This window comes from Ammodytes marinus (assembly GCF_949987685.1).
Source record: "Ammodytes marinus genome assembly, chromosome: 20".
In the NCBI taxonomy this organism is placed as follows: domain Eukaryota; kingdom Metazoa; phylum Chordata; class Actinopteri; order Uranoscopiformes; family Ammodytidae; genus Ammodytes; species Ammodytes marinus.
Genome location: NC_137224.1, coordinates 5,812,290 through 5,838,930, shown reverse-complemented (window position 1 = coordinate 5,838,930; position 26,641 = coordinate 5,812,290). Strand labels below are relative to the sequence as shown.

Genomic DNA, 26,641 nt, shown 5'->3' with positions numbered 1-26,641 from the left:
CATCACTCCCTTTAAAGGCCTATACTGATCAATCAGCAGTGTATATGTATTGCTGTGGGCATCTAAAGCCCAGGAGCTTGAAACCTTATTAAGAATGATTGATATGCCGAGAGCATGGTGAACAGCGAGGAGAGGAGTGTTGCTTTGAAAAGGAGCTTTGAATCCAAACTGGGAGGTGCTGTTAATTACCAGGGTGTCTCTGATGGCCACAGATGAGAAGAACACTCTATTAGAAACCTGTGAAACCAGTACGTGTGTGCACGTGGAGATCTTTATTTGTTCTGAGAAAGCCCATGCCTTTATCAAAGGATCAAAGCTTTATTGATTCAATAAGGAGAAATCTTCAAAAGGAAAACAATTCGAAATGTCTTTGAAGTGAAATATGGAAGGTATACTAATTTCTGTGAGTTGTATATATCGAATGCACACCAAAATACAAGGGTAAACAATGATATAAATACCTGGGTTGTGTATAACCCAAAACCAGCCTTGGTCTCAGTCCAATTTTGCAGATTCCGATCAATAATATAAAATATGATGAACAGATAAATGATTATGTATCATTAAAGAGTAAGATAAGATAAGACTTAAACTTGTTTTAAACCTGACCTGAAGTGTGGTGAAATCGTCGGTGATGCAATAAACCAGATTTTAATTATAATAATCTTGAAGCCTTTTCACTAGTTGTATTTGCGCCGCTTGGCCGATGACATCACGCCACGTGGAGTGAGACGGGCTGTAGTAATGTACTGTAATGTAATCCCAATGATCAGGATTGAGGGCCTGTGTGACAGTTTTGGCATTCTGCTTGCACTCTGCCTACGTGTGTGTGTGTGTGTGTGTGTGTGTGTGTGTGTGTGTGTGTGTGTGTGTGTGTGTGTGTGTGTGTGTGTGTGTGTGTGTGTGCAGTTGGAGATGGAGAGATGTGTAGAGATGGAGAGGTGATTACAGTCATGACACTGGGGATTGGATTATAGAGGATTACATGAATATACACTTACACACACACACACACACACACACACACACACACACACACACACACACACACACACACACACACACACACACACACACACACACACACACACACACACACACACACACACACACACACACACACACACACACACACACACACACACACACACACACACACAGTTTTCCTCATGACACAAGACTCTAAAACGGACCAGGGTATATACACATAGAATGGATATGATCAGATGGATTATGATAAATTGTGTCAAAAACATCGTAAACGAAAAAAAAAACATCACGATTGTAAAAGCAGCCTGAATGATTGACTAATTGCTCTCTTGTCTCTCCTTCTGCCATGCTCCCTCACCCTCTTTACCCCACCTATCCTTTCCAGGCGGTAGGCTGCCGACATGGCCGATCCTAAGGGACATCTTCCCCCCTCTCCTTGGCCTCCTCTCTGCCTCCTTCTCCTCCTCACCTCCTCCCCGCTCCCCCTACAGGCCCGGCCGCTACTCGTCAACCCCAACATCAACGTGGCGGTGGTGTTCAGCGGCTCCAGCTACCAGTCCGAGGTCAGGGGTCGTCTGAGCGGGGAGAACTTTGCGGACCTGCCCGTGGTGGTCAGCCCCGTCACCGTGCTGGTCAACGACACCAACCCACGAGACCTGCTCACACACCTCTGTGATACCATGGCGACAGAGCGGCTGCATGGCGTGGTGTTTGAGGATGATGTGGGCTCCGGCGCAGGGGCTCAGGTAAAAAAATCATTAGTTACTGTATGTATTTTTTTGGAGGGGTTGTCTGATGAAACATCCTCTCCTGAGTTACGGTGTTCAGTCACCCACATCCGAGTGGTACAAGGCACATTTTTTATATAAAAAAAACACCTGTCCAGGGGCGCCCTTAGCTCAGTTGGTAGGGCGTCCCCCCCCATGGGCCTCGTCCAGCAGCGGACCCGGGTTCGATTCCAGCCCGCGGTCGTTCTCTGCATGTCACTCCCCTCTCTGCCCCATTTCAACTCTGTCTCTACACATAAGCATAAAAATGCCAAAAAAATATCTTAAAAAAAAAAGCACCCGTCCTGGCGGCTTATAGGCTATCACAAAATTGGGTTTGCGAAAAAAGAATAGCTAATTGAGATGCGAAGCATGCCCTCTCTTTGCTCCAATACATTGTTGGTGTTGGTGTGGTTTTGTATCATAAAATCAAATCACTAACGTAAAATAGTCCCCTAAACAGCTTCTACCAGGATTTACTTACTTTGAAGAAATCTTACTTTAGTTTACTTTTTTTTAACAATATCCTTGAGATGTGTAAGATGCATTTCCTTCCTCATAAAGCATTTGCAAAATACAAGGGGGGATAACTCCTTATAACTCATTAAAACATTGCTGCATGGCGTATTAAGAAAGATAAAAAAAACATTTTAAGATTTCTCTTCTTGTTGTTCTGAAACATTTAATTTAAAATGGACTCATGACTCTATTCAACTTGAATTTGTTCTTAAGGGACTGGTCTGTCTCACTGGCCTACCTGATCAAAGCAGTGTTGTAAATCACTGGTGCGGCTTTTGTTTTGCGTTAACACTGAATCTGCCTGTTTTGTCTTCAGGTGGCAGAAGTGGCACAGATCCTGGACTTCCTCTCTACTCAGACAGCTCTGCCCATCGTGGGCATCAGTGGCGGCTCTGCGGTTGTCATTCCATACAAGGTATTGTCCAAATAATGAGCGGACCATCTCATCATTGGGTCTATCACCACCTCAAAAGATTCAACCAGTTACAGACTGGTCCACCTTCTTGGTGTTGATATAAAATGTTTCATAAACAGTATGATACGCAATGGAGGAATACATAAAAATAGATTCCAGTAACACGCTGAACAACAACCTGTAATGTCAGCAGTAGCACCCCTCTTTACAACCTCCTGTCGTAGTCAGAACTCCTCCACACCGGTGGTGGCGTCATTCAGCTCAAAACAACTTAAAGGTGTTAATACACAGCCCAGGCTGTGTAAACTGCTATGTAAACAAAGGGGTCCACCTAAGCTAGCAACATACCAATTTCACAGAACCTAGGCTGTGTATTAACACTGGATTTTTTTCAGCATACACACAAAGTACTATCCTTATTGTAAGGAGGTATTCATTGATTTTGACAAAAGATATTTTGACAACAAGCATTCTACAGAATCACTGACTCCACCTTTCAGTAGGTCAGAGTGATCAAACCTACTTTGGTTGAGCAACTTGCTGCATGCAAATACTGGACACAAGCATTACAGATGGGTGAATTACCAGCAATGACTGCAGCCATCGACCCTCATCAGCTCCTATAATCCCTCGCTGGGAAAAAGTCCAAGTTGTGGGAATGTAAAGTTTGCGAGGGGGGTGGGGCTATGGGGGGGAGACAAGTGCTACGAGCGATGTGCGCTTCAATCAATCATCGCTGCGCACTTGAAGAGCAGCAGGTCTTTCCTGTTATGATTTAAATTAGCGTGTATCTCATTGATGAATGGAGATGTAGGGCACTGAGCTGTGTAGTTAGATTGTATAGAGGAGATTGATGACACCAGGCTGGATTCCTAATCTATACTTTTTCTTGAATTTTGACTTCGAAAAATGTTTTCAATCCTTATTCCTCTCTCGCGCCGTGCTTTCCTCTCCTCTTCCCCTTCCCTCCTTAAATTGCTTAACTGTTATCATCAACACCTTGTATTTATAGAACCAACTCTCACACGTAGAAACACACATGCAAATGAACACCTTCACATGCGAGAGCACGCACACAGCCAAACGGTGCCGCCGCTCCTCCACCTATTAGAGGCAGGGAGCATCCGAAAACCAGTGGTGGATGTCAACCCCCCCCCCCCTCCCCCAGGGGCTACATTTTGTAAACTCCTAACACATGTTGTATTTATCAGCTTCCCGTTAATCAAAAGGTATCTGCAGATGTCACGTTAAAGATGGGTATTAAACAGGAGGGGTTGTAGCTGCAGGAGGGAGATTGATTTGGTGTGTTTGTGATGGCGGAGTGGGGAAAGAGCAGACTGAGTGAGTGAGTGAGTGAAAGAGTGAGAAAGATGCTCTGATGAAGCTTGGCTGACAGCTGCCTCAGGGAAGTGTTTGACTGTCTCACATATATAAGTGACTCACCCCCCCCCCCTCCTTTCCATATTTCCCTTTAGTCCCTATCCCTCTATTAACTTTAAACTTTGACACTTCCAGTTTTCTCTGCTCTGTTGTGCGCCAGTTTAATCTATTAGGGTTGTGGCTGTAGCAGCTAGAGGTCCTGGGCTCCTCTCTGCTCCCTCCCTGAGCCCCGGGGAACCCCATTAAACTGTTAATTAGACCTTTCAAGAGGCTGCAGCTCGCCACAGCTCTCATCACTCGCCCCAAAACTCCAAACCACTCACTCTTCTTCTCTTTCTACTTTTCTCTTTTTGCTGCCCAGTCCCTCTCCTCTTCCCTTCCCTCCCTCCAGGCATTGCTTCACCTTTTGATACTCGGTCTCAGGCACTTCTGGGGAAACTGACTCTGACTCCTACATAATATATAAGGGAGAACGGGGTAATCTGAGCCACTTTTTACATTTGCTCCCCTCTAAGGGAGCTAAAATGATTTATCACAAAAATTTACACATTTCCCATTAATTCAGGATGTTTCCTAGAAATGGGCATTAGCAGAATTTTTTCAAGACAAAGGGCAGTGAAAATATGATTGTTTTAAAAAAAGTTGTCATGGGGCTCACTTTACCCCAGCTGTGGGGTAAACTGATCCACTTACTTTTTACACTCGGAAACTACCATAACAACACATATTGTAGCAGTAAGAATCCTGAAAGCTAGCCACACATTCCAGAACTAATGTCGGACTAGTAAAATAATGATGGGGTTTGGTCAATTAAGCAAAGCAAATATTCTAAACACTTGAAAGTAACTGAACAAAATCAAATACAACATATTATAATTCAAAAGGTTTTAATAAGATTCAAATGAAAGATAGAACCAGTTAGATTAGAACACAGTCTGGGGGTCAGAACACAGGACCCTTAGAGCCAGCTAGTGTCTGGGGGTCAAAGCATAGGAAAATCAGAACCAGCGAGAACAGCCTGGGACTCAGAACACAGGAGAAGACCCAACTGGATTATAACATCAGCCCGTCATACTCTACAACTAGGCCTACTCTACATTCCAGCCCTGGAGGTTACAGGGAAAGATGAGAAGGTGCTCTTTCCGTGTGGTTGCCCCAGGTCGTCTTCCTGGTGTATTTCCTTGGCATGATGGCTTTTCTACAATGTGTATGACATTAAAATAAAACATATGTTATGTAATATTACATTAAAATATGTTTAAGACTAAACTTAACTTGTGAGACAGTGGCTCACTTTCCCCCACAGCATTTGGCTCACTTTCCCCCACCACCACAATTTGAGAAAAAACTACCTCTCTTAGCATTTCAGGCTAATCTTCAGTTATCAGCATCACATGGTTTCATATGTTGGTAGTTCATCAACACGTATGATAGAAGTTTTTATACGTGCATACATTTGCTTTGGCACAACAGTTGATTAAGTTGACAGCAAGAAAATTTACTTTTACATGCAAAATACCTATTTTGGTGAAAAAAACATGCTTACCACTGCACCATGAGGTCCTCTCTTTCAGGGCCATGGGGAAATGAGAGGGGCTTTAAAACATATATCTCACATGACCACAAATGTTTTCCGTTGCCTAGATACAGGGGGTGGCTCACATTACCCGAAGCCTCAGATTCCCCCGTTCTCCCCTATATATATTTTTTTTTTTCTATAAAGATATTTTTTGGGGTGTTTTCACCTTCGATGGATAGATTTTAACCACAGAGTTGAAATGGCAGGAGAGAGCCCCCCCCCCAGCTCCTCCAAAATATAAGTTTATCGCTTATCAACCACCTCTTACGCTGTAATTTGCCGAGTCGATCGCGTCTGATTCACTCTTGGTAATTTAACCTATCTGTGCTTGACAGCAGAATGCACAAAGCGGTGATGCTATCTATCGAACCGAGCGACCGTTTGTCTGACGAGCCCAAAGTGTTCTCTATATAGCACAAAGAAGTAAAAAGCGATCTCCTCTGAGTTCTGCCTGTCGAAGGCCTCACTCTGCCCTCCTTTTCACAGAACACATTCTCACTCCCAACTCATCTCTCTTATACACCCCTTTTGTTTCACGGCAGGGAAAAAAAAGCTTGTCAGAGGTGTCTAGCACAATGGGGCAGGTGGATTGGATGGAGAAAAGACATATGTGTGAGTGCAGCCTTCTCTTAAAAGGGATGAAAGAGCTCAATAGTGCTTGATTATCAATAGCCCCATGAGGATGATGATGAATAATCTTTGATGGCGGGTTTTTAAAAAAGAAACAGCATCCGCCTCGGCCGCCTATTTATGGTTCCTGTCTCAGTGATCTCTCTATGGCAAACAAGAAGGAAGAAAGGGAACGAGACAGAGATGAAAAGATGGATGGATGGATGGGAGGAGAGGAAGTGTGTGTCTTTTGTCAGACGGCACACACATATGTCAAGCGGAAGGAAATGAGAACACTGAGAAAAAGGCATAAACACTGTTCAATAGTGGAAAAGGGGTGGGGGGGGGGGGGTATATTGCTACGTGTCTCATAGGAGTTGGAGGTTGAGTGTGTTTTGTCTTGCAGTGTGCTGGGTGATCATTAGAGGGTGCTGCACCCAGATGTCGAGTCATGGGAGTAGTAGAGCAGGAGACAAAAGGAGGGAGGGAGGAAATCACAAGAAACTTTAATGACGACAATAAGAACTTTTATTTATTCGGCACAATATTCCACCGTCTGATAAATGGCTGTTTCCAATTGTGATAGTAAATGATAATGATAATTATTGGCATCTATGTCTGAGCAGATGTCTTAACAGCCGGGCATCATTGAGAAATAACGGACTGTAATGTCGTGATCGATAAATCAGAACACATGAGTGCTGTGTAATAAGAATACTTTAATTTATAGGGCACAATATTTCACCGTCTGATAAATGACTTCTTCAATTGTGATAATACTGATTATGTTCATTATTGGCATCAGTCTCTTGTCTTGCGAAATGATGGTGTTTTTTATGTTTAGGTGAAAGTTTCTTAATGGACAGGAGTATGTGGACGCCCAAACAAAGAATGTGGATAGCATCACACACATTGTTTGTTAGTTGAATGTATCATTCCAAAAAAAAAAAACATGGGCATCAATCCGCTGCTCTGACAACTGCCACGTCTTCTGGGAAGGCTTTTCAGGAGATGTAGGGACCTGGCTGCAGGCGTTTGTTCCCGTTCCCAGTCAAAAGCACAGTGAGACACACTGATGGTGGATGATGAGGGCTGGCCCCATGTTCCTGTCTGTCAGTTCATCCCAAAGGTTTAGGCTTGGGATTTGGTCAGAGTTAAGATCTTCCAATCCAAATTGGGGAAATCTTCTCCAAACTGATACCGCAAAGTTAGAAGCAAACTATTGGAGGTACAACCTTTGCTCAAATGGAAGGAAATTGACCAATTTAATGACTTAATATCAATCGGACTGGAGCCATGCAGTAACTTTATGTTGCACAAAAAAATTAAAATCGTAATACTTAAAATTTGATATCACCAAGTTTCGAATACGAGTTTTCTAAAAGTTTTTTGGGATATATCATTTCCACAGAACATATTAAAGAACATGATTGCTTCTGTAAAACTAGCTGAGTTCACTCTTTAGTACTTAGTTGAATAATGAGGGTGTAGTAAAACATTTAGTCATGGCTGCTGTGAAACATTTTGTAGGAATAAACAGATAAATGAACCACAGATGACATCCCTTATTGATTTATGGTGAGGCACATTTGATTACTCACAAAGCAGTTTTTTTGTTCATTACAATTACAAACACGAGATAATGAGTGATCGCGCTTGTAGGACGATGATGAAGTTTAGAATAAGCAAAGTCGACAGCTTTACGTGTTTTGGCTCGGCGAACAGGAGCAAAAAAAGTGCCTTTTTATAAATGTGCACATGATGGATTTTTTTGAGGCAGATAAACAGTTGGGCTCGAGTATTCAAGCGTATAACGTCATTTATTACAATTTGAGGCTGTCGGTGGGGAAGATTATATTTCAGGAGTTACAGTCTGAGTCCAGGCTGCGGTCTAAAGTTTTTTCTGATATTAGAATGCGCCAGACGTCTCCCATTGGATCTCTGTGCGAGTTTCTTTTTTTTGTGGTTTGTGTCCATGGGCAGAATGACCTGCTTTTTTGAATTTTGGATTTATTTTTTATGTTTGTCCCTCCGTACTTGTGTCCATTCTTTTCCACTGCCCCCTCCTCTCACTCATGTCTGGCTCTCTCTCTCTTGGCCTCATGATCCAGAAACTCCATAAAGAGGTCATTTGCCGGGAATGAAAACACATTAACGGCCAGACCACATCCGAGCCCAGTTATTCCAATGAGGTAGACAGACAAACTATTAATTCTACGGCGTTGTGTGTCGAAATGGACACACATAGTTAATGGGAGTGTTTAATTCTATATCCAGAGGGCTTGAAAGGCGGAACTGTTTCCCTCTACGGTTGTAAATATATCAGTTTAACACATTTTGCGTAACATAATGAGGACACATAATGTTCACTGTAGCACGATACAGTGTGATTCTCCTTCACAACAAACATTGTTGACATGTAACAAATTCATTCAGCCATACTACAAAAGGATTTGCATCAAATGTTTCTTATTTTGTGAGTCAGTTTCTCCCTATAGTGCTTTACAATCTCGTTAAGGATGGTGTTGTGCCTGTTTTTACAGCCTGTTTTTATTTGCTTCAATGCTGTGATTCACAGGATTTCTATTAATCCACTTTTTATAGAAGAAATAGTCCCATTCAGGGCTGTAGCAACAAGTGAATACAACAAAGTTGCATCCTCAGTTTTATAAACTAGTAAGTTTGTTGAGTTTAATGGCAAAAAGACGAGTTTGCAACCCGATTACACAAGTTGTTCGTTTAAGGGCTGATTCTGATACAAAATATCTTAAAATGGAAAAACAAATATACAACATTGTATATGGTTTTGTATTTTGAACCAGGATTAGCCTTCCCATCAGATGGCAGTGTATCTTTAAAAACAGAAATTTGACCAAAATGTAAGGATATCAAATCTGTAGAAAATGTCATTCAAGGATTAAATAAATTATGCATCTAAGAGGGGGTGGGGTGGGTGTGCCTTTAGCTTACTCTGTCACTAATGCACACACTAATGTCTGTCAATTTCACTTTATACACTGTACACTTGGAGGAAAGTCACGATTGTGAGATGGACACTAATGCTGGAGCTTTAGATAAGGTCAGATCCTTTACTCTGACGATTTGACATGTTGAAGGCAATTTACTTGTCAGAGGGAGGTGTTACTGTGTAAGCCTGTGAGTACAGTTGTATAATGTCATCCATGGATCTGGAGGTAAAATGTACAGTCTGAGAAAAGGATTCGGGGTTTGGAGACCACATTATGAAAGATTGGGCGGTTCAACAGGCAGAGAGCTCTCACGAGTTAAGTCTCTTGTCTGTGGTTGAAATAGAAATACTGTAGTGTAAAAATACAAAAAATAATGACAACATTATGCAGAAAAGTATTTTAGTATTTATATTTTTGGTTATTTTGAAGATGCAAGCAGTATTTTACATTTTTGAGGCTGGCTGAGATGAAGTTTGAGTGGCGTTTTTTTGTTGTTGCGAAACTTTAATTTGCTTAGTAACCATGGCCCTTACATAGATATTGGAGTAAAAAAATGCAATATTTACCATGGATGTGAAGTGGACTAAAAGTACTATGTAGCAGAACAATTGTAGTAAAGCCGTACAAGTGTAGTACTTGAGTAAATGTACAAGAGACAGAATCTTTCATATGTGCCCTTGTAGAATGACATATACTCTATACGTGTAGATGTATGTGAATCCATATGTGTGTGAGGATCAGTGTGTGTGCGGTCCATTTCCTTTTTGACCCACGCCAGTCTTTTTCTCTGAGGGGAGGTTTGGCTCCTCCTGAGGGAGGAAAGCAGTGTGTGAGCAACCAGCGTGTCCACCGTCTTCCTGTCACATTACCATACACTGCTGCAGTAGGACTGCTAATTACGTGTGTGTGTGACAGCCGCACTGCAAAGGTGCTGAGAAGAAGACGGCTTGAGAGTGTAGGGACGAGGGAGGGTGAACTCTCTCCTCCTATGTGACTATCTGTGAGAGAGAGTGAGAAGAAGAAGGCACTTTTGGTTTGAATTCTCGCTTGATTTCACTTTGAATGTGGAAAAAGGTGTCTTAGGTGAGCGTCTGAGTTTGTTTGATTGTTCACAATTAAAGCTGATGCTAATTGGATGGAATCACTTGTTGAATAAGTGAGTGTTAAAGCGAGACACTGCAGGTGAATAGGGTGAGATGTTTAACTTATGGATATCATCATGCAACTTAACAGTCGATAACATAGGCCTACATTAAAACAACACACTTTTGTATTACAATTTTCTTCAGAAAAAACATGTTATAAATCAAAAAATACTATGAACTGTTCTAAAAAATAAGACTTTTTAAGAGGACAAGATAGACAAAAATCTATTTTTTGAAATGTATTTTTTTCCCCCTAAGTGTATCTTGACCTTAACTGTTAGATATGTGTTTGTTAGATAGCTCAGACAAAACAAGCTGAACACCTCATATGCACTTGATGCACTTCAACCCTCCTCATGAAGTGGGGCTCTATAGCTAACCTAGGACTGCCAATAATACTGCGCCGTATTTGATTAATTCAATGACAGCCTGACATAATTGCGTATAGTGCTATTTTTGTAGCTACTCTGGTGCGCAGCCCAGTCAGTGGTCCATTGGAGTATTCTGGCCTCCGGATGTGAGTCTCACACAGGCTCAGACAGAGATAAAAACTGAGCTAAAATTGAGTGAAGGAGAGAGCCTAGCTGTGATTTGCCTGTGGTATTCCTCGGGCTGTGGCGCTCTCTGGGGCTTTGCGAAGCCTCTGAGCTGTGGGAGAGAGGGAATGAGGAAGAAAAGAGATGACAGTCATTCACCTCCAAGGACGAGAACAGACTGTGAAAGATCTGAGACCTTCTCCCAAATGGCACTTGACAGTTTTTAACACCATCTGTTCTTATTTCACTATCTTTCATGTTCTTTATCGGTCTGCATACATGTCTTTCCATGTATTTTTTGACGTAAATGTAAAAAAAAAATAAAAAATAAAAATAGCTTATTACCCTGATCTTTGACCTCTTGCACCAGCTCCCTTTCCATTATTGAATCAAGTCCAGAACATTTCTTCCTGTGTTAAGGCTCTGTGTGGTCTTGCACCTGCTTACATCACAGGGGTCCTCATGCCCTACAGCACCACCAGGCCCTTTAGATCTTCCATCCAAAGCTCTGTTATTACACTGTCCAGTTTAAAAAAGGCATGGACAAGGCATGGGAATGTTTTTGATAAGTAATATTTTTTTAGTTTAGCTATTATGTTTCTACCTGTATGCAGCTTATGATATTTGTGTGGTCATATACAGTATTTTTGCAGGTATAAAGTTATTTTGTATGTTCCTGTTAGGCATGGTTTACCGGTTTAGGGGTGTATCCATTCCTTCTTACGGTGTCCAGCAGTCTTCCTCCTCCTCTCATCCCCGTTTGTTTGAATGCTATTTGAAGGACAAGGCTTCAACACGCTCTTACACCTTCCATCTTATCTGTCAATAAACTCGACTGCACAGCGAGATGGTGTGCAAATGTATGCTAACACGCACGCACACACGCACACACGCACACACACACACACACACACACACACACGCACACACACACACACACACACACCAAACATTGGACCAACCCTTCCTTGACAGAAAGAGAGCAGCAGGATTGAGCGTTGGAAAACACTCGAGCTAAATTGAGGTTGAATATGGACAAACAAAGCTCTGTCGTGAGGTGCGCGCTGTTAGATAAATATTCATGGTAACTGCTCTTTGTTCGACATAACACTCCACATCTGCATCTTTGCTGCAGGGTGCAAGTGTCGTGTGTATGCTTATATCACTCCCCAATGTTACCAGGTTTGAATGCTTTAGTATTTATATGTTTTCTTTTAGTAAAATAAGTGAAATGGTGTCTCTTTCATGTCAATATACAACCTTTTCCTTCCCTTTTCGGAACATTGCGGATATTTTTTTGCTTCGAAAATTTCATGAAGCTGATATTAGCATAACTCACTTTAAATGTCCTTTCATTAATTCCACCATTTGTGTCGTCTCATCAACTTAATTGGTGGCCATTCCGCTGCGTTCCTTACGTGACTTTTTAAGAGCGATATGTTTTTTTTTACAAGTGATAGTATGTCTATTCAACAAGACGACTTGTCCTGGCAGTGGCAAAGTTTCATCCAAATCAAAATGTTCCGCAGCAGTGATAATGTTAAAGGTGCTGTTAAAATGAGGAGCAGCAGACGAGGTAATTTAAAAAAAAAAAATGTCTGATAGTCTGCTTCTGCTGTGGCAGAGAGTTCAATGCAGCACTCCAATGTTTTATTTTATATTTTACCTGGGTGCCTATGAAACCCATTTGGAATTCATAATGCATTCATAGAAGTGCCTTTTTTAGTCTTGAAAATGAAATAAGGCGTTTATTTTCTATGTGGGCATGAAGGCAGAATAAGAAGAAGTTAATACTTAAATGCCAAGAAAACCATTTCAAACCTCTGTGACAGCTAACATCCAACCTGCTGAAGCAATCTTTGAGCAAAACCAGCTGCAGAGATTTTGTTGTGTCATTCAGATTTCAGCCCATGGAAGATTTGTCCCCACCTGAATCCTTAAATGGGATTTTCTTCTTTCTCTCCACAGACTGAGGGATCCTCCTTCTTGCAGATGGGAGCATCTCTGGAGCAGCAGATTGTCTGCATGTTCAAGGTACACAAATTAAGTTTTTCGCCTATCCCCTCTCACACCACACTCTAGAGGGGGTCCTCGAGGAAGGGTCAGCCATAGTACAGCGCCCCTGGAGCAGTTTTGGGTTTAAGTGTCTTGCTCAAGGACACATGGTAGACAATGGTAGATGAGCATCAAAGATGTAATACTCGTACTAGTTTTACAAATAATACCCTCCTGTCTGGTGCCGGGGATGGAGCCAGCAACCTCATGGTTACTGGTCGGCCCCTATTTCATCTAGGCCATCCTAAAAATGTGTTTAAATATCTGACAAATGGGACCTCTCAGGCTAATTGACACCATATAGGGAGGTCCCATCAACCTTAGGGGTTGGGGAATCCTTCTGGCCGATTTTCCACGCACAAACATGTTACAATCTGTATTTATGAAAGATTGTCCGAATTCTCACGAGATCAGAGCACCTGATGTCACTGATGTTTTGGGAATTTTTTATGACTACATTTTATATAACTGATTTCCTTACTTCCCTTTTTTATCTATACTTTTCCTGTGGCAGCTCATGGAGGAGTATGACTGGGGCGAGTTTGCAGTGATCACCAGCTTGCTTCCAGGTTATGACACCTTTGTGGATATCGTTGAGTCCTACACAGATACCTCTTATTTCCTGTGGAACCTGCAGGATATCTTGACTATGGAAATGTCTGTTGGGTCGAATGACGGGAGGACCAAACGTATGCTGCAACAGGTACAGTGAGATATAAGAATCCTAGACTGGGTTTTACCAGCTACTCTTTTCTTTGAAGACCTTCAAACTGCTGCTTTTACTAATTTTGGTTGCACCGTTAAACTTACATTATATGCCAAGAAACACCAAAGGTTCTGTCCAGACTAAAACAATCGACTGTAGCATCACTAGCTGTGACATAACTGCCAATTATAACGGTTTTATATGGTGTCCCTGTGAGATCAAAACACTGCGACTTAAAGAAATAATATGTACTTTTCCACTTCAGGGAGAATGGGGTCTTATTTACACAGAGCGCCCAGGTCACCTGCTTTCAGCACTACTGTAACTCATTTGTTTGGCTTCTCAATTAAGTTATTTAAATGTTCTTTTGTACAAACTAGTATAACTTTTAGTAACTTTAGACTAATTGTTGACAGTCCCTGGGTGTAAATATTCACTAAAAACCAATGCCAGTTAGTTTTTACAAGGCTGATTTAATTGAGTTCTCCAATTATGTCACTTTCAGAAAGTGAGCCTAAATCTCCACTCGGCAAGCCTTTTTTTTCTCAACTCTGTGCTCTGTGTTTTCCCACTAACAGACTTGGTTTGTGTGTGTGTGTGTGTGTGTGTGTGTGTGTGTGTGTTTGTGTGTGTAGGTGGACTCTCAGGTCCTGTTGGCGTACTGCTCCTACGAGGAGGCTCAGTATCTGTTCCACCAGGCAGCCGAGGTTGGTCTGCTGGGGCCGGGCTACATCTGGATCATCCCCAGTCTGGCCGTGGGCAACCCCGACAGCCCTCCACCGGACAGCTTCCCTATCGGAGTGATCGGAGTGATCACAGACCAGTGGAGGAAGAGCTTGAGGCAGAGGGTGAGGGAGGGCGTCGCCATTGTAGCCAAAGGGGCCGAGAGCTTCAAGAAACAGTACGGCTTTGTTCCAGAGGGACATGGCGACTGCAGCAAACCGTCCAAACAGTCAGCCAACAACACTCTGTTCAGGTGAGGCATACGTCCTCTAAAACACAATTTGAATGATTTTTTTGAAGTCAATTGCAGGTGGCTGAGGGAACATTTTTTAATTATAGATATCGTCATGCGACTTTGCCAGTTGATTACTTACATTTAAACAATTATTCTTTCTGTTACAATTTTCTTCAGAAATGTTTGAATGAATATGCAAATATGCATCTCTCTAATTATTCATACATTTGCATCTCTTTAAAAAACAAATTTAGATGTTGGATGAAGTTAAAACCTTTTTTTTAGTATATATTAGTGAATGTTAGACATGAATAAATCATTCTGCAATAACCTTCAGAATAGTGCAGAAAAATAATGATTATGGAAATATTAGTTGATGTGAGTGCTTTTGAAGTTGAGGTTTTTGGTCCTGAGAGTATTTGAAAAAGATGAATGTTGAGATAATGTCCGTTAAAGATGGTTGTATCAGAGAAATATACTGATGCCACCAGACAAGGTTTTATCAAATAAAAACCCAATCGTACATTTTAGACCTTGTATTTATACTAGTAGGAGAATTGTTGAAAAGTGCTTGTAAAAAATATGTTTGAGTTCCTCGCACATGCCACAAAGTAAAAGTATATTTTGCAGCTCTTTTGGTCTGAAATGCAAATGAACCTGCATTAATTAATCACAGTCTGGTCTGTCATGGATGTAAAGTGTTCCTTAACAGACAGCAAAATCACTCAGTAGGAAACACATTGCCCCTCCACCAATCAACTGTCTCCATCATCCACTAATGAGCTATCCTTCCAGTCTCCCACGCTAGCACTCCCTCCCACGGGAGCTTTAGGTCTAATTAGGAGGTGATCATTGTGTGCGTTTATCTGCGTAAATGAATATGCAAATTCTCATGTGATTTGGAATCAACGTCCTTGATGTTAAAACTTTGTAATTTTCTTATGACTCTATTGGTGTGTGTGTGTGGGGTTTTGCAGGCACATGATGAACGTAACGTGGGAAAGGAGGGATCTGTCATTCAACAACCAAGGCTTCCTCTCCAACCCTTCTATGATCCTTGTGGCTTTGGACCGGGAGAGACTGTGGGATAAGGTATGGACTGAGATCCACAAACTGAATCAGGAAAGAAAAATATTTGGCACTGATGGCATAGGAAGAATGAGATGCTTGGCTCACACACTGCACACATTATAAATCTGACAAGTGGCCAAATGATGCGCCAAATACATTATGGACTCCCAGACTGCCGAGGCCGACAGTGATATTTGCAAGGAGTGTTTTATAGACAATTAAAAACAAATTCGACTATCTAACATTTTCATATTGAATATGTTGATGTCAGGGAATCAAAGATCTTTTTTATCACCAAACTGAAATTTGGACCCAAAATGAACCTGACCTGATTCATATAGTCCCAACCCAGCCGAATCCAATGATTTAAAAAACCTGAAAACATCTTCACTCATCATCCAGTCTCTTTCTACGAGCGATAGCATCCGATGTGAACACAACTTTCTGCCTAAAGTTGCAACAGATTTGGTTATTTCTCATGAGATATCTGTTTATCACAGCCACTGCTGCTGCTCCAACTTTGCGAATCAGTGGGGGAAACTACAATAACTAACTTCCTGTTGTCTTTTTAGAACACAAGTATCCCCCTGTCTCTTTCACCTCTCACACACTTATTTCACAGTTTGAAAATCTCCAACCTATATACGTATTTAACCTGGTTGTATGCTTGAAGATCAGTGCATAGAATGCAATTTTTATTTAGAGTAGTTTTTCTTAATGCCTTTGTCATGAGTCCATCACCCTGGAATAATAGCTGGCGTAGTAAAAACACTACCGCTTTTGTCCAAAGGAGGTGCGAGAATTAACACAAACTGAAAGTTCCTCGGAGCACCTTTGAAAATGTCAATATCAATTTGGAAAAAGAGGGATATAAAAAGCTGGTTGAAGAAAAATGGATTAATTAATAATTCTATACTTGGAACATTTGATGACAAAATAACTCCTAGCATACTTCGAACATCAGCAATAATTGACATTTTAAAGGTACAAGTCAAGGCTTCATTTCAAATCAATAATATTGTACGTCTGCGTGCGTTTCCTCTTGGATCCAAACCCTTCACCATTTCCCCTTTAATCGTCACCATGCCTTGTATTAGTATTTTCACCCCCTTTTACACACACACACACACACACACACACACACACACACACACACACACACACACACACACACACACACACACACACAAATACAATGTTGAAAGCTCAAGGGTGTATTGAAAAATTGCGACTAAACAGAGAGAGACCTGAATGTAATCTCAGGGCCCGGTTGAACTCATTTATTTCTACCCTGGAAAGACCAACCTACTTTATCAATGTCACCTCTGGGCTGGTGTGTATGTTAGCGTGTGTGTATGAACATGGACATGTAATTGTGCTGAAGTGGGCTTTGGTTTTTATGAGTGTGTGTGTGTGTGTGCACACTTGTATTCTTCATCCATATATCCATGACCTTTTGTTCAGGTGTGGTATATAGTACATGATGTTTCTGTTAACACACAGTATCAACAATGAGTCATCACTACAGACAAGACACTGTGCAATAAGGTTGTCCCCGACTAAGAATTTACATGGACAGATGTGATTGGTCGAATCGTGCCTATAGTCGACTTACAGTGGAATCATGTTTTTTCCCCCGATGCTCATTGATCCATATTCTTATTTGCGACATTGGCTTCCATTTTTTCCCACACAAGACAGTGAGGCCAAAACACCCAATTACAGTACATCTTCTTGACCCGGCACGAGAATATATTTAATTGCAAACTTAGTCGACCATTCATGCACACTAAAGAGATTGATTACAAGCTCATGAGTTATTTCAACATTTGTATTAACAGTATAATAGGCTGATATTTATAACACAACAGGCGATGACACATTATTTATTGGGAGAAACCAAGCGATTCCATGTAAAATCAGACATTCAGCACGCATGTGTAGCTGGAATAGATTGATCCTGGTCTCATAACTGGGGTGACTGTGGCTCAGGTGGTAGAGCGGGTCGTCTGATGATCAAAGGGTTGGAGGTTCGATTCCCGCGCTGCCACCTGTGTCATAGTTGTTGTGTCCTTGGGCAAAGACACTTCACCCACCTTGCCTCGTGTGAATGTCGATAGTTAGCCTGGTATCGGTGTGTGGGAATGGGAACAGGTCTCCCTTGCAAAAGAGTCTTCGGTCTCAATGGGATATACCTGTATAAATAAAGGTTAAAAAAAATAAAAATAAAAACACATTTTGCGACTCTTCGACTGTGAGATTGGCAGTCGAATGCTCATTTGATCAAATCGTCAAATTGTCGATTTCTATTCTTGGTCACCCCTACTCAGCAAACGTCTTTTCTTCCTTTTACTCGGTCCTTATTACAAACTGATGTCTCGTTCCTACTTCTCCTCCTATTGGTGTCATGTACTTTAACTCATCCATAATGCTGACTTGTTGTTGTTGTTGTTGTGTACTTGCTCTTTTCAAGTGTCTACGCTCTGTTGAGACACACCTGACAGTTAACCATCATGTTGTTCCAAGTTATCACCTTTCATATGGTACCTCCGGGAGGCATTTTTTGGCATGAAAGACCCCTTGCTCTGCTTGGCCCCTTCTCCTTGTTACTATACTCTCTTTTATCCTTTCCATGTCCTTCTAACCTGTGTTGTATCAACTCAGCAAATAAAACTTTCAAAGGCTTAACGGAGCAGTAATATTTTTTTATATGACCATATAACCCACAGAGAGAAACCCGTCTGTAGTTCCTCTCACATCCCCACAGAGCTCATTGTTCGGCTGTCTCACTCTGCCTGCAACTATTATTTATTATTTTGGTTCACTCTCACTGCTCTCAATAACCCCATTTCCAGCAGATGCAAGACAGTGTTTTATTTTTGTGTTTTTCTCCAATAAACCAACTGAACGCATCCTGATCAGCACCAAATGGCAGGGAGACAAAGTTGGCGACTGAAGCTAGTGAACTTTAGAAGCCAAATAACTAAATAAGGAGTCGATAGAGAACAGAGACAGAGATAAAAGAGGAGTGAATATTGGATTTGAGTCCATCAGATGGCAAGAAACACATTTTCAAATACTACGTATTAATGTGGCTCTGTCGTTTGGAGGCATGAATAGATTAAACTGCTTAAACTGTTCTACAAGAAAACATGTTTCACAAAAGTATGTTGGGTCCTAGGATTAATTGTGTAAAGAAAAGTAAATATTTGAAATTATATACTAGAATACTAGACATTTGGCTTAATGTATCCTATTATGTCAAGTGTATGCACATCACTTAAGGCAATCATGCAACACACATTTTTGGTTGGCTACAAAAAGACTAAGCTGGATTGTCTTGAGATGCCGGAAGAGGGAATCTCAAAACTCAAACTATCTGCACAACTACATATGACCAGTGGTAGATCGGACCCAGTGAGTGAGGCAATGCAATATAATCCATAATGCATGGTGATGAGGGATTATCAGACACTGCACAGCGGTTTAGGTTATTATGCTAAAGGATCCTGCAACTGGAAAATTATTACAGTGACAATCATTTTGTAACTTGTCAAGTCAATTGGCAATTGCTGCGCTGTTTCGCAGAACATTTTGCTCCAGGTTCAACTGTTTTCACCCTAGGAGAGCCCTATGAGAGCCCCTTGGGTCACAGTATAATAATTGAAAGCATTTTTGGTGCTTCTAGTCTTTTTTAAATGCTAGCAAAGGTTGTTGAGGTGTCAACTAAAATGGTGGGTAAATACCAGGTAGTTAGCAGCATGATGAGGCCATCCTGTGATGACAGCATCTGTTTGAAGTAATGAGACATATTTATTCAGTAAATCAAACTCAGGTTTACAAAGCTTTTTGATGTTGACGTCCTTCAATATAACTGCGGATGTAGCCTACATTTTCAGGTCCGGTGCCACATTATTTTGAATTTACTGAACTGGTGTGGAAGTTATATGAAAAAAAACAACAACCCTTAAACAGTGCATTAATTTAAATTATGGAAATATTATGGAAATTCCGACATCATCATACCTCTAACCATATTCTAACCCAGAATCCAAAAATCAATAACAGTGTGTCTAGTGTGAGAATGATGGGAAGATGACAGAGTGTCTACTTAAGATGTAGGATAAGACATTTTGAGAATGCCATACAAGGGAGATCCAAATGATTCATCTCTGCCATTCCGTCATTCACAGAAGGTGTGGAGAAAATGAATCACCATCTTATACATCACACTGTACCTTTATGCAAATGTATAAATCATCCATGTATAACGAAGGAAGAGTACTATATGTATGAGTGAGCCGCAGAAGAAGAAGAAGGGCTCTCATTTACGCTATGAGCGAGTGAGTTTCACATGCAGTAAGTCAGCACTGACTGACTTCAGTATGGCTCATTAGGTTTGGGCTGATGTTACAAACAGTCCTGGTTCTGACAGACAGGGTTTTGACTGAGCTACATAAGTGCCAACATCGATGGGATTATTCATTGCTTGACGATGTGGCATTATTACACAGCAACTCTGGTCCGACGTGGCTCACTGTACTGACATTAAAAAACTCAATCTATTTCTCCTATGTTTGTAAAAGCTGCCATACTGAGAAATACAAACAGAGCTTCATAAAGCTGATAGGCTTATTCAACATTGTATCAAATCGTTTGGAGATGGTTGGAATGAAACCGTTATTCATTTATACGAAAAAGTTACGCACTATAGCTTTAAATATGGTCACATTTACAAACACACAGAGACATTCAAACACAAATATTAAACATCGTTAATCAAAGATCCCATTTATGAACTGTGACGTTTCCATTTGTTTATCCAGCTCAAGAAAGACAATTAATAATTGAGTGATCAGTCAACAAAATGAACACAGATTGAAGGCAACACATGCTGGGATGTATTATTAATGTGATGCGGTCGATGTTGCTCTTTGTCTAGTTTCGGGCTGTCTTTATTCTTACTCAAAGTCTTCTCAGTATGCTTTAATGAACGCCGCTATTCTTTCATCTCCTAATCCTCGTCCTGCAGCTCAGCAGAACAGAAATGTTCTTTTTATAAATTAATATTTGAAAAAAATCATACGTCCTGTCAAGTAAGGACAGTCAGAAAGGTGAAGAAAGAATGTGTTTAAATTCTGAACACACACATGTAGAGATGGAAGAGGTATTCAGATATTTTACTCGAGTAAGTAGTAACACCAGAGTTTAAAATACAATGTTATATGTACTGTATTCAAAGTCAATCGAATTATTCCTGTGATAATTATAAATGAACTTTTATTAATGCCTTTCAAACAGTCCGATTTCCTGGGAACTTAGAATGAACGATGTCTAAGCTCAGGCGCTGGTGTCGTATCACTGGTGTACTGCCGCTTTTTTTGCAAAAGTATACTGCTAGAAAAAAAAAAAAAAAGCTCTTTGTAGCCACTTAAAGTAAAAGAACATTGGTGATGGACTGTATATATATTTAAGTAAAATTACTCATTTCGCAGAATGGCCATTCTGAAAAGTTAAAAAATTGGAGATAATTTCAGTTGGAAGCTTAATCTGTAACACTGTATTACAATGTATTAGTTGATTTGTATTTTGAATGAACAATCTTAATCTGCAAAGTAACACGTTACTAAAGTTATAAAACATGTGCAGTGGAGTAGAAGTATAAAGTGGCATTAAATATTCAAGCCCAGTGCGAGTACCTCAGAATTTAAATTGAAATTCGATCTAGAAGCACCTCTGTACATGTGCTCAGTTACTTTTGATCACTGCACACACATGAACATGATACCACTGGGTTCCTTGTCTCTCTCCCTCCAGGTGGGTACGTATGCCCGTGGGATCCTTCAGGTGCGATACCCGGTCTGGCCTCGCTACGGCAGCTTCCTGGAGACGGTGGCTGACGACCGTCACCTCACCGTGGCAACGCTGGAGGAGCATCCCTTTGTCATCGTGGAGAACGTGGACCCGGGCACCGGCACATGTGTCCGCAACACGGTGCCCTGCAGGCGCCAGTCCAACTACACAGAGAGGTACAGCACAGCAGCGCAAACACACGTAGGGAGAACTGCATCTGCATAGACAGGTAGATTTAAGCATCACTTCAAACATAATAGGGATAGGGCTGGGTATTGATGGCCAATACATTTTGGTTAAGACTGAAATGTATCAAAAATTGTCAAGTAAAAGACGGCGTCGAAAGTTCGCTAGGTTTATATTGTTTACTTATTGGTTTGCGATGTCAACTCAAGGTAAAGGGTCAACTATAACAACAATCTTACAAGTTGACTGCATGTCATACTGTGTGAGATACAGTAGATCAGACAAAGCCTTGGCTGCAACCTCAGATCAGACTGTACAATATCATTTTTGGGATCAATGTATTTTGGATGGTGGAAATGGGTTACCATGTCCTCAAACTGAAACATGTTGGGTTCAAGAAACCAACATGGATTGGCTTAAGCTATATGTCAAATCATTTCCTTAGACTTACTTGACTTCTATGCGGGAGTCATCACGATATATTTGATGAATAGTGTATATGTCCTATGAGATGATAAATGGGAGCTGAAAATATATGTGACTAAAACACTCTCAGCCAAGCATTTTTTTGGCGTTAAATGTGAAACCTGTCCTATCTTCAGATAAATGGGTATTCTTGTAAACATTGGAGAATGTGTGTGCCAGGGCTTTGTAGGTGCCTGAACAAAACTTTGTGATTTCAGAGGTGAAATTAAGCGAGAACTCCAAGGTTTTGTTATAAAGTAAAACGAAAAACCAACCTTGGAACATGAGCTTACTGAACATTCTGTTGTGAGGTTCACTTTGCCTGTCTAGTAAGGACGGTATTAAAGTCCAAAAAGACAAACTGTCTGGAAGGAAAGGAACAAACACTGTAGGAATTTTAATACATCAGAGATTATAGTTATAAAATTGAAAAAAAATAATATTTATGGATAGGACAAAACCGAGTTACAGTGACGGATGATTGTTCGCTCACAAAAATAATCTTTCCTCAACTTTGTTAAAGTCATGAATTTGTCTCAGAATATTGAAAGTAATCTCCACACACACACTTTATTTCCTCCAAATGAAATGACAAAATAAATCATTTGTCCATGCCCCATTGACTAGACAAAATCATTTCTGGATGCTTTCCAACAAATCACTACACACTACTTATAACACTATAGTGAATGTTTGGAGAGTTAAGGCACAAAAATCATGGTTTGTCTTAAAGTGGGTACTCTGAAGTTGTGGTTAAAGTTATGGAAAAATTATTTGCTTTGCTTAATACGAATAATGTTGACTGTTGTCACCAGACTACTGCTACAAGTTCCCAATGTATTTATTGTTTTTAAATATTTAACTTATAATTGAGGCTCTTTAATTAAATTTCATTTCAAATAAACTATGGGCGGGTTTCGCAGACATGGATTAAGCCTAGTTCTGGACTAAATTGTACTTTCAATGGACAATCTCCATTCAAAATTCCATTTAGTCCAGGACTAGGCTTAATCCATGTCTGTGAAACTGGCCCTATGAGTACTAAGTACTGCCCTGTTATGCTGCAGGATCTTTCTGTCTGCCATCTATCTGCATTTGAAAGTGATTTGAGATGAAGGTTGTTGCACAAAGGCTTTGTTTTTTTCTTTATTTGGGGTAATGAGTCATAAAAGGCCCACATGTTTCTGATCACACACACATTAGGGTCTATTCTTCTTCTGCCAGCATGATGTGCTGAATAGTAACTACTTGCTCATTTCAAGCAGTTTTTCACGTTTCCCAAATGAAATGCTAATTCTTGCTTACACAGCCCGTCAGCTTTAAATTGGGTTCTTTTGGATGTGTATTCATATTTTAAGATCTTATGAGACCGGGCTGGATTTCTAAAAGCCTACATTCTCTTCAAGAAAGCAAATAAACGTTTGCCCCAAAATGTGGAACTACTTTTTATTTTATTTTTATGAATGTGATATTATGGACTATATTCATTTTCCTTTATTTATTCTCGAAAGATCAATTGAGGGTTACCCTCTTTTACAATGACGTCGAGAATATGGTAACTATGGTAACTACTTCCCACTTAGCCTCACATATACAACCATAAACTAGTGCTGTATTGTAAGACATATCATACATAGATTGATCAACTTCTCATCGCCCTGAACAACACAACACAAATTATTCTGCCTATAAGTGCCACGTTCATGTTCACTTCAGTAACTCTACTTGTGTCTTCGTGTGTGTGTGTGTGTGTGTGTGTGTGTGTGTGTGTGTCTTTGTCTATGGGAATGTATCAGTTATGCAGATTGCAGAGTTGACCATGGCTGGCACGTTAATTATAAAAAGATATGTAGCGGCTGTTGTTGGGCGCGATGGCACATTGATTGCCAGTAAAGGAGATTTATCAGTCCGACGTGAGGACATCTGTCATAGCACGGGACAGTGTTATCCCATCCTATATACCCTCTCTTCTGTTGCTCTTTCTTTCACCATTTCTCTCCGGCTGGCATGTCCCATTTGGATGGTGACCAAGAAACAGGAAGAAGGGAGAGAGAGAGGTAGAGAGAGAGAGGAAGAGAGAGAGAGAAAGAGAGAGAGAAGACTGCTGCTTTAGAAGGTGGTTAATCTTGCCGTGTGGTCTGAGCAGCTTCCCCGCAGAGCAGCTGTTAAGCGTGATTAAAACTTTTGTTGTGTTGCTCATTAAAAAACTCTTTCCTTGGACAGATGATGGCTTCTTCTGCCAGCAAGCCAAACCTACCTCTCTGCCCTGATTAGGAGCAGCAATTTCACACTAAAATGATGAACCAAAATGTTGCACAGAATGCAGCGACCCGGAAACTGAATATATAATGCAGTGCTGAAACAATTCATGGATAGTTTGCTAAGTAGTATGCCTTAAAAATGTATTGCCTAGTGTTACAGTGATGTATAAAAACTCAATAAAATACTAATTGCAAAACAAAAAAAAAAGTATTGCCTAGGATTTTGGATTTAAGTTATTCATCGAGAAAAAATGCCAAACATGTGCTTGCACCAGTGTCTCAAATGTGAAGATTTGCTTTGCTGCTTTCCACATCACTTTGAATTGATTAAACAATACGGCCAAAAGTATGGGGACGCACTTCTGAATCAGAACTCGTAAGTACAGATGTGTGTAACGTTCGGGTGTCCACAAACTTTTGGCCATGAATTGTAGCGTTTCTTTGGGTCTGGATCGTTATTAAAAGTATAGACAGTAGTTTGTGGACTGAAAACTTATCCCCATGGCTGTAGGACTTACACTTTCCAGTGTTGCCAGTCCTCATTATTCTAACATAGTCGAATATCCTTCTTCTTTCCTTCCACCTCCTCCATCTGTCCATCTTTGCTCTTGCCCTCCTTTCCCGCTCAGCCCTGTCAGTCCTTGTTTAGTTGTTCGGCGTGTGTTTCCTGTCTACTGTTCAACTGAAAAGACTCTCTCTCTCTCTCTCTCTCTGGTCTAACTCCCTCAAGGCTCTTCCCCCCACACTGCACGAGTTCCAATGGGCATTTTGCGAAGACACACACTATACAACACAACTGCTGCTAATCCTCAAAGGATAATGTACTTTGTGTGGGTGTGCCTGTAAGTGGAGTGTGTACAACCACGACAGGTGGCCACCAGCTCCTGCAGCAATTCATTAACGCTGCGCTAATCGGAGCAATGTTGACTCCTGCGAAAGAAGCAAGCCTTTTCAGAACACTAACATGAATTCCTATGCTGTTGAAAATGATCAACTTTAGTTTTAGTTACTCAAATGTTACTTTTTTCTAGAAGCTCCTCAGCTCTTGCGCTGACTAATTGACATGCTGAGGTTATCTCAATTACACGCACACACACACACACACACACACACACACACACACACACACACACACACACACACACACACACACACACACACACACACACACACACACACACACACACACACACACACACACACACACACACACACACACACCACGATTTTAGATCTCAGACCTTCACTTTGACAACTGCACAGATAAAAAAAAAGTTTGTCGACTTCAATTTCAATTTTGCTTTAACTTTCTTTGTCCTCCGCTGCTTTTAGTGGCTATCCATTATTTTTTATTCTATTATTTTCTCCTCTTTCTTTCAACATTTCCTGTCGTTCTGTCCTCGTCTTCTACACCCCATTAAGTAGCGAGGCCACGGAGAGGAAGTGAGCGTCCCTCATATGCTACACACCTTAATGGCCTTTGATTAGAGGCTATCACAGTCACTCAACCATCCAGTGTTGGCTCTGTCATGCCGTCTTTGTGTGTGTTTGTGTGTGTGTGTGTGTGTGTATGTGTGTGTTTGTATTTGTGTACGTGTGTGCTCTGTGTGTGTGTGTGTGTGTGTGTGTGTGTGTGTGTGTGTGTGTGTGTGTGTGTGTGTGTGTGTGTTAGTTTCCGGCGTCTCCCCTGTCTCCTTTGAAAGACACCCTGTTAACAGACATTGATTTTAGCTAATGAACCAGACATTGCCTGCCCTTCAATTCTGCTGCCTTAGCCCACGGTCACTGTGAGCTTGAGGGCCAACGACTATTTAGCGCTCACTCTCTGAGACAACAACAGCTTTAGGCTACCAAGCTAAAAATAACAATCAGTCCCATCTGCAACCGAGGGATTTTTGATCACTTGGATGTTGTATAAAAACGGTTGGCACTGTACTGTAGGTGTGACGCTGCTTTTTGAATTCCTTTTTTTCCAGTATCATTGGCCACTCGGAGTCCTACACCAAACTGTGCTGTAAGGGCTTCTGCATAGACATCCTTAAGAAGCTGTCCCGCACCATCAAGTTCTCCTACGACCTCTACCTGGTCACCAACGGGAAACACGGCAAGCTGATCCATGGGACTTGGAACGGCATGATCGGGGAGGTGAGACTGAGGGCTGAGTTATTTAAAGGACA

At 41.1% G+C, this 26,641-nt stretch overlaps 1 protein-coding gene across 1 annotated transcript in view; it reads left to right on the top strand.

Moving 5' to 3' along the window:
* Positions 1-1,391: 1,391 nt before the first annotated feature.
* Positions 1,392-26,641, top strand: part of LOC307266939 (glutamate receptor ionotropic, NMDA 2C-like) — a gene marked incomplete at both ends in the record, with an annotated part of 39,374 nt that continues 14,124 nt past the window's right edge. Inside the window, 8 exons of the mRNA XM_080049079.1 lie at positions 1,392-1,736; positions 2,593-2,691; positions 12,878-12,943; positions 13,479-13,667; positions 14,306-14,646; positions 15,606-15,720; positions 21,517-21,728; positions 26,441-26,609. Coding sequence (XP_079905205.1) covers positions 1,392-1,736; positions 2,593-2,691; positions 12,878-12,943; positions 13,479-13,667; positions 14,306-14,646; positions 15,606-15,720; positions 21,517-21,728; positions 26,441-26,609 — 1,536 coding nt within the window. The remainder of the gene's footprint in view (positions 1,737-2,592; positions 2,692-12,877; positions 12,944-13,478; positions 13,668-14,305; positions 14,647-15,605; positions 15,721-21,516; positions 21,729-26,440; positions 26,610-26,641) is intronic.